The 9,075-nt window shown below is 40.4% G+C and overlaps 1 protein-coding gene across 1 annotated transcript; it reads left to right on the forward strand.

Annotated features, from left to right (window-relative positions):
* Window positions 1-8,685, forward strand: LOC149082810 (uncharacterized). The gene is made up of 2 exons (XM_089235970.1): window positions 1-618; window positions 4,509-8,685. Exons 1-2 carry the CDS (start codon window positions 2-4, stop codon window positions 6,679-6,681), a joined length of 2,790 nt encoding a protein of 929 aa, XP_089092096.1. The 5' UTR covers window position 1; the 3' UTR covers window positions 6,682-8,685.
* Window positions 8,686-9,075: the final 390 nt, after the last annotated feature.

Raw genomic sequence — 9,075 nt, forward strand, 5'->3', positions numbered from 1 at the left:
AATGTACATTTGTATTTTTTTTTTCTTTTTCTCCTCCAAGGTGCAGATGATGACACCGCTGACACTTCTGGCAGCTGTGTCTATCCTCTGCCATTTCACCGTAGCCACAAACGATGGCGGCTGGTACGGAGGGTATGGAGCGCAAGCATGGCCAGACCACACTCCCAACAAAATCATCGTCAAGCACGTACCGAAGGTCATTCAGATCCCGAAGCCATTTCCGATACCCAAGCTGGTTCCTGTCCCGAAATACTTGAAGTATCTGAAACCTCTAGCCATCGCCAAGCCAGTACCGGTACCACAGGTGGTGCCAGTCATCAAACACTTCCAGAAGCCGTTCCCCGTACTGAAGGGAGTGCCTTTCCATTTCCCGATACCGCTTCCTAAGCTTGTCAAGCTGCCTTTCCCGATCAAGCTCCCTAAGCCGTACGTCGTTCACGTACCGAAGCCGTACGCAGTGCCCAAGAAGTTCCCGGTACCCGTACCAGTCCACATACCAAAACCTTACGTGGTACCTGTGCTGAAGAGCGTGCCAGTCGCTGTCCCGAAGAAAGTCCATAAAGTGATCAGCATCATAAAAGAAGTACCGGAGTACGTGAAGAAACCAGTGCCTGTGTAGTGAGTTCTCTTTTACTATACTAAATTATTCGAATTTTATCAGAAAATTTGATTTTATTGAAGTCACTGTCAGGGAAGTAAAATTTCATTTTAATAGTTTTTATTAGTATCATTTGCAAGGGCTGACTTTGACTTGAGGGGAGGCCCTGGGCAAAGCAACGTTCTGGGGGGGGGGTACGATTAGAATTAAGCACTTATTTGATTATCCGGCAGATAATTTCTGCTTAAGTTGTATGCCCACAAATTGTTTTATAAAATTCCCACTTGTCCTTGAGGGAATAAGTTGTTAATCTCATTTCATTATGTGTTAGTATCACAAATTAGACTGAATATCTATTCGGATAAACTTCATGAATAGAACCTATAAAAGAAAATTTTATGGATATCTTCCATATATATAAAACTGATTGTGTGTGTGTGTTTTCTATACAAATCTACAATTTTAGATCGATCGTCGTCAAATTTTGCATGTATACTAATCGCACTTTTCCCGAAGGCACATTCTCCTGGAAGCAATCCCAAAAAAAAACTGAATGTTAAACGTCAAGCGCTGAACTCTGACGAAAAAGTCCCCGAAATTCGTATTCCCCATATTTCTAACTGAAAACTTTCGCAATCCTTTAAGTCAAGGCTTAACTGCCTGAGGCATAAAAAAAAAAAAAATTCTGCAGTGGAAAAAAGCAACCCACATATTTGCGGCACCAGGGTCTGAAAGAGATGTATAAAAATTTATAAATTTCACGAGCGAAAGTATCGAAAAATAAATAGATTTCCTGAATACAACTTTTCAAAAAATAAATAAGCTCAACGAAAATATTTTTAGAAAATTCTATGAATTATAAACATTTAAGAATTTTTTAATTTCAAATATCCGAAAAAAAATCCTATCTTCATAAGATTTTATCCTTATTTATTCCCAACATGAAAACTTAAAACTTTTTATTTTCCAACCAAAATATTTTTCTTTGATATCGTAGAATTCTGTAGCTCATTTTCGCAGATATGAGCTTCAGCTTGGAGATTTCCATCCTGTAATTCTTAAATGATCATCATCATAAAGTCATTTTACGCATGGCTTACTTTACACATGTTCTTTTTTGACGTGTTCCCTTTCAAATCATTCAGATAATGAAAGTAGGCGTAATACATGGCAATACATAACTCTCAAAGGTTTCCAAATCTCATTTTCTTCTCTTTTTATACTCGAATATAAGACGAAAGGAAAATAGGTGAATTATACGAAACAAAAGTATATTTGCTTTTTTTACCGAAGTGCATCGTTACATATTGAGAGTTGGGCGTTGAAATTTATTTTTCTCCATTCTCTTAAAAATATGTGTCAACAAGCATTGTTTTATTGTTATTGTATATTGTTCCCGTTATAAAACTTTCCATCAAATCGTTCTCGTTTTTTTTTTAATTTTGTTTTAAATATGTTATCCTTGTAGAAAAATATTTTTATATACATCTTACATGCGTTCATTCATCATCATTTGAGAGTTGAAACAGAAAATGGTTCTCGTCATCTCTCAAACATAATACTTGAAAATGAGTTATGTCTGAATTTCTTATAGAAATGATCACGAATAGTCAGTGAAGATCGTTTTATCATTAAGAATAAATGATTAATCGTGTTTGGAGAGTATGACTTGAATAATTCTTTTTGCATTGATAGGGAAATGCTTCATCGTCACTTTAATTACCTTGACTAACGTCACATATGATGATGCAATTAATTATATCGCACAAATATATTTGGGTATGTTTAATCTATATAACAGTGATTTCCAAACTTTCATGTTTCAAGTATTCCCCCATAAACTATGCAAGACACCGGCGTTCTTTGTAAAAATGCGTAGGAGTCTCGCGTATTAGTGCCCAGGAGGATTGCGTATCACTATAAATGTTTTGGAGGCGTCCGTATTCTCAAAAACATTAGGAGTTTCTTAAAAGTCTAAAAATACCCAGAATCTTGCTTACTCCCTTGTATTTTAGTGGCAAAAAAAATTTATCTTATTTTTTCAGTTGGGTATTATTTTTACCTGTTTTTTGCGCCCTTGCTGATTATTTTTCGCATGGCCCTGGATATACAGCATGTAATATACTTGAGACAGGGTACGCGTACCATAATCTATAGACATTTCAAGATATGTTGTAGCTTTTGACTTGTGTCGTGAAAGCTAGTTTGTTTGTATGTTTTTTTTTCTTTACAGATATTAGGTAACAGCAATTGGGATAATTAACTGAACGCTCTGTTTGTAGGATGACAAATTTAATTGAAACAAATATATGTCTTAACGGTGTGTATTTAAACCCTAACACCGTCGGTAGATTTTCATGCCTTACGTTCCGTTAACAAAAACGTTACATATTGAAAGTATGTTTCCCGGTGACGGCTTTTCGGTTAGAAGTCCCGTAGGATATGAACCGAGCCATCACTCGGTTAGTTGTTAGACTAGAGCTCTGATACATCCCCACGGAAAGAAATCAAGGGTTTCTATCAGTAAAATAAGATGGCCATTTGACAGCTCTCCAGGGGTTGATTCAGGGAGTGAAGAATTGACAAGCTGTTCGTGGTCTTCATACACAGTGAATGCAATGTGAAAACGGACCATCTCACATGAACCAGAATTCATTCCCATAGACCAGGGATTCTTAACTTTTCATGTTTTACTGGCCCTTTGTGCCAATAAAAAATGAAGGCCCCGAACCCCCATTAGAGAATGATACTCAGTGTGTAGCAATGTAAAACGATGACTTAATTGCTTTCTTATCCAAGCTGACAGTTCATCTGAGCTTCTTTCCAGACTCCAAAGTACCCCCACCCCCCCTCCAACCGTGATTAAGAACCCCTGCCATAGACGGTGAATTTCAGAGAACTTTCTAGTAAATTTGTAGAGATTTGTAAGAACAGAGAGAGAGAGAGAATCACTCGTCAGGGGTGAACCGTAGGTGAAGATAATGTCCCCCCCCCCCACCACAGTGTGGTACTAATGGTACTGATTGATCTAATATGTATATATGTTACGGTGATGATGCTAATGATGGTACTGATTGATCTAATATATATATATATATATATATATATATATATGTTACGGTAAATGTGATAAATAGGTTCATATACATAATAACCGGTTATTATGCATACTTACCAATCGTCTTGGTGAATTTGATTTGAATTTATCACTTTTACCAGGGAAAATGCATAATACCCAAGCGCCGTAGGTAAATTTAATAAATTCTAAAAAAAATTACCACTTTTACCGGCGAGTATTCATAATACTCAATTGTTGCGTTGTTGGTAAACATGATAAATCGTACTGTATAATATACAAAACATGGTATTTCATACATGTAGTGTATCATTATATCACTGTACTATCGTAAAATTTGTTATCATTATATCGGGACCCGACTATATTCATCACACATATTATAGGCTCATTTAGAATTTTTTTCATATTTATAAAATTCACCATTTGCACTAGAGTATTATGCATAATCGCAGATAAAGGAGATAAATTCCACGTATTTGTCAACGACACTTAGTTATTATGCATAACCATCGGTAAAAGTGGCAATGTTTTGAGTATTTATCAAATTTTACCAACGACGCTTTGGGTATCATGTATATCCACAGGTAAGAGTGATAAATTTATCAAAGACGATTGGTAAGCAAGCATAATAACCGATTTATCACATCTACCGTAACATATGTAAGTGCATAGTGCAGTATATGTTTTTATACCGTATGTCAGCTTTTTAAGCCTAAAAGTTTCATTGTAATAGTGAAGGAATAAATTATTCAGCAGTATTCCATTGATTTCTTAAAATTTTGTATCGTTATAATGCTTATAAGTATCAAATTTTTTTGTTTCCTATTGCAGCGTTGAAGAAAAACCATACAAAAAAGAGTACTACAGTCCTGATACTCCCGTTTATGGTGGGGGAGCTGGCGGTGGTATATCAAAGGGCACCCCATATATACCACCTAAAGGCACACCGTATATTCCACCCAAAGGCTACGGAAGTGGCAGCGCTGCCAGTTTCATAGAAGCCTACACTGGTCATCAGGCTGGCTTGCAGGCAGCTTACCAAGGCCTCTCGAATATTTACGGTCAGTCTTTGCACGGTCTGGGCAGTAACTACGCTACTCATTCGGTTCATGGAGGTGGTAACACTGGCGGCTATGGCAATTTGGAGAGCTACGGCTCAGGCGGATATCCGGCAGCTTCGGCTCAGGGCTACGGTTCTCTGTCCGGCTATTCGAACTACGGTGGTCTTGATCTAAGCCTACGCGGTGCGGATCAAAGTAAAGATGGGAAATCAACCGATCAGGCTTCTGCTGGTGCTCAGTCATACGGGGATGGACACGCTGGCGAAGGAACGGCGTCCGCTGAACAAGGAGAACAGAAAGACTCGTACGACTCGCAGAACGCTGGACGGCCGCAATACATAGGAGTTGCTGTGACGAGCTACAACGACCATGGTGGTAGAGGAGGAGGAACAGGAGAAGGAGGAGGAGTAGGATACTCCGAAAAACCGGAACAATCTGTCCAGAGTGCCAAAGACATTCCACAAAATCAATACAGTGGTTCAGAAGGCACTTACAGTAGCCAGAATGCTTACGGTAACCAGTTAGGTAGTGGTTACTACAGTCACGAAGTACCAGGAGGATATACTTATCAGAGCACAGGCGCGTACTACGGACAAGGCACTGCAGTATCATCCCCTCAGCAGTATTACGGTCAAACAAACTCTTTGTATGGAATTGGGAACAACCAGGTGGCGATTTCAGAAAATCAAAATTCAGGTTCGGGCTACAGTACCCCTAACAACCGAGCAATTGCTGTCAAGCTGGCTCTTCTGAGCCCAGCACAATTGGCAAACGCACAACTCACGACGATCGGAGGATCTTACCAAGGACAGGGACACCAACAGGAATCATCTTACTCAAACGACGATGCGTCTGGTAAATACGATGGCCAAGGAGCTGAGGGAGTAGGAGCATATAATGGTAACGCTGCCCAATATGGAGGTCAGGGATACTATTACCACAATCAAGTAGGCGTACCCTCACAAAGTTCAGACTCCAGTTATCCGGATCAGGGTAGCGCTCATGCATATGGTTCTCAAAACGGGTATCAGGGATACGGAACTAGCGGAGCAACATCATACGGCAACTTGGGTTCCCATCAATCTGATGCTGGGGTAGCGAGTTACGAAAGTCAGAGAAATTCGGGACACTACAGCCAACCAGTGGCCTCCATAAGTTTTGCACAACAGGGAAGTGGTGGTTATGGACAGCAAGGAAGTGACAACTATGGACAGCAGGGAAGTGGCAGCTATGGACAGCAGGGAAGTGGCAGCTATGGAGAGCAGGGAAGTGGCAGCTATGGACAGCAGGGAAGTGGCGGCTATGGACAGCAGAGTAGTGGCAGTTATGGACAGCAAGGGAGTGACAGCTATGGACAGGGCAGTGACAGTTACAGGCAGCAGGGAAGTGACGGCTATGGACAACAGAGTAGTGGCAGTTATGGACAGCAGAGCAGTGGCAGTTATGGACAGCAGGGAAGTGACAGCTATGGACAGCAGGGAAGTGACAGCTATGGACAGCAGGGAAGTGACAGCTATGGACAGCAGGGAAGTGACAGCTATGGACAGCAGGGAAGTGATAACCAAGGATACCACAACTCAGCTAGTTACCTCAGCTCTAATAGCGATGCCTCATACGGCGGACACGATCAGGCATCCGTAAACGGGGAAGCGAACGGTTACGCGAAGACCTACGATGCCCAGGGAGGCGCTCACGTCTCCAGCTACTACGTGAGGAACCCGACATCCGACGCCCTGCACAAAGACGAGAGCCAGACCCACGCGGATTACAGCGCGTACGCCAAGGAGGACGTCGCAGATAAGAAAGGCGACGAGGACACGTCGTCGTCGTCCAGCTCCGCGTCGGACGAAACCGACCAAACAGCGAGCAGCGAAGAGGGCTACAGCACGCAAGTCGTCAAGAAAGACGGTATCTGGCAAATAGTGCCCAGGAAATCGACATAACCCCGGAAACAGAGCAAAAGATAGTGCAACACAAACTGCCAATATTGTACATAGTTCCTTTATTCTAGTTTTATTGTATGTATTTAAATCGTCGTTCATTGTGTGCCTGTATGGGAAGTAAATGAGTGCATGAAACCAAGTCATTAATTGACGTGAGACACCTCGTGATATGGGGGGTCTGTCTCATGGTGCTGTGCCATCTAAAAGATTAAGAAAAAAAACACTGGTTATATATTCGTATTATATAAATAAAAGGGACCCAGTTTCATGCACTGATTTGCCAATAAATAAAATGTGAAATGTCCATGTAATTGTACAGGTTGATCCTGCCAGTTTGATTATACATCGTAAAAACGTGATATATTGCGCTGTATTTATCTTGAACGTATTAATCTGGACTTATATACGAAATCAATTTTGAGCATTTCTTTTTGCGGATATTATCTACTCGCTAGCTATTGTAGTTATTTTATCTTAATTATAAGTTAGTTTTTCCCGCCCCTTTATAATATCCATGATATGTGCATATATACTGAAAATTCTACAGCAATATATAACTTCATGCATGCTCGACCCGTGGCCCCATGGGCCAAAAATGTAGCCCTCGAAGTCATATGATGAACCCGGCGACGAATAGCCAAAACCATTCAAGATTACCCGCGAAAGATTGTCAAATCACTTAAATGGTCCCGTAGCAAATTTTCAGATTTTTTTTTTCAGTGACTCGCGGCACATCTCCAGATTATTTTGATGATACCCAAGCATATTTTCAGATCACTTAAGCCACCCACGGCATATTTCTAGATCACTCGAGTGACTTCGGCACGCTTGCAAATTACTTAAGCGACCCGCGATACATTTACAGTCAACTTAAGCGACCCGCGATACATTTACAGTCAACTTAAGCGACCCGCGATACATTTACAGTCAACTTAAGTGACCCGTTACACCGTCACATAGATCACTTATGTGGCTCTTGGCACATTTCCAAATCCCTTAGATAGTCCATGGCATATTTCTAGATCACTTAGATAGCCCACGACACATTTCCAGATTACTCAAGCGGCCCGCAACTCATTTACAGTTGACTTAAGCAACTCGCAACACATTTACAGTTGACTTAAGCAACTCGCAACACATTTACAGTTGACTTAAGCAACCCGCAACACATTTACAGTTGACTTAAGCAACCCGTGGCATTTTTATAGATCACTTCAGTGGCTGTTGGAACATTTTCAGATAACTTAAGTGGTTCCTTTCACATTTTTCCAGATCACTTAAGTAGTTCCTTTCACATTTTTCCAGATCACTTAAGTGATTCCTTTCACATTTCCAGATCACTTAAGTGGTTCCTTTCACATTTCCAGATCACTTAGATAGCCTATGACACATTTCCAGATCACTCAAGCAGAGCTGCTCACGGCACACTTTCAGGTCACAATAGTGACTCGCGACACACTTTCAGATCATTTGAGTGGCTCGAGGCACATTTCCAGATGATTCAAATGGCCCACGGCACATTTTTAGATCACCCGGGCGGCTCCAGTTAAATTTCCAGAAAACTCAAGTAACGTGCGACATGTTTCCAAACCAATAAGTGGCCCGCACTCCCTATAAAAGGTTGATCACTCTTGCATTACATCATATCACAGCTAATAGATAAATATGACCAAAGAAGTGATCTTTCAAGACACCATCACGTGATACAACAGTCTCTATTATCGACACAATATGCAAATGAATTTCACTGCTCAATTCCACTTCTTATTGCTCAAATTTTCCCATTCAAAATAATATCACGTGTTTGAATACGTTCTTGAGCATTTTTTTTTTTCAATGAAATATCATATTTGTGTGTACCTTTATTTTTTCCTCTTCATTGTACATCGTTGAATGCTATTTCAATCGCATATATTTTACTGTTTATGTCTTATTATGCACAGTTGATAGCTGCGCTAAAGCTGGTTTTTTTTTTGTAAATAAACTTTAAAACTATACATATTACTTCTGTCGTGTCTTTTGTAGTTATTTACACCGTAAGTTTTGATTCCTGAACTAAATCTTTGCCATCGGATTGCAAACTCATGCCAGGTGTCTTTCATCGATGATGCAACGTCGATCTGTTGTAGATGAAAGACGTGTTTAATGAGCTGAGCATCATGGGAAAATTTTCGGGTCAGAAATGAGATATTTGGTGCTGTGATTTCTGGAGAAATGCTTCATTATATCGTAAGCACCACACCTGATCGAATCTGAAACTGGTCACTCCCGAGGCGAATGTTTTCTTTTTCGATGGTGTAAAAGTTTTCGACTCGTTCGCTCATTTTGCTTCTGGTGCGTGTGAGCGGAAGAACGGATAGCATAAACTCTTATCGACGTATTGCTCATTAGGTT

The sequence above is a fragment of the Pholcus phalangioides genome, unplaced genomic scaffold (genome assembly GCF_987345545.1).
Source record: "Pholcus phalangioides strain wild (caught in Gottingen) unplaced genomic scaffold, Ppha-v1.0 ptg000009l_1, whole genome shotgun sequence".
NCBI classification, from domain to species: Eukaryota; Metazoa; Arthropoda; class Arachnida; order Araneae; family Pholcidae; genus Pholcus; species Pholcus phalangioides.

Excerpts from the sequence above, each read along its gene's own strand:
- LOC149082810 (XM_089235970.1), top strand. The coding sequence starts at position 2 with ATGTACATTTGTATTTTTTTTTTCTTTTTCTCCTCCAAGGTGCAGATG. Across the intron at positions 619-4,508 it reads AAGAAACCAGTGCCTGTGTA|CGTTGAAGAAAAACCATACA; the intron begins GTGAGTTCTCTT and ends TTCCTATTGCAG.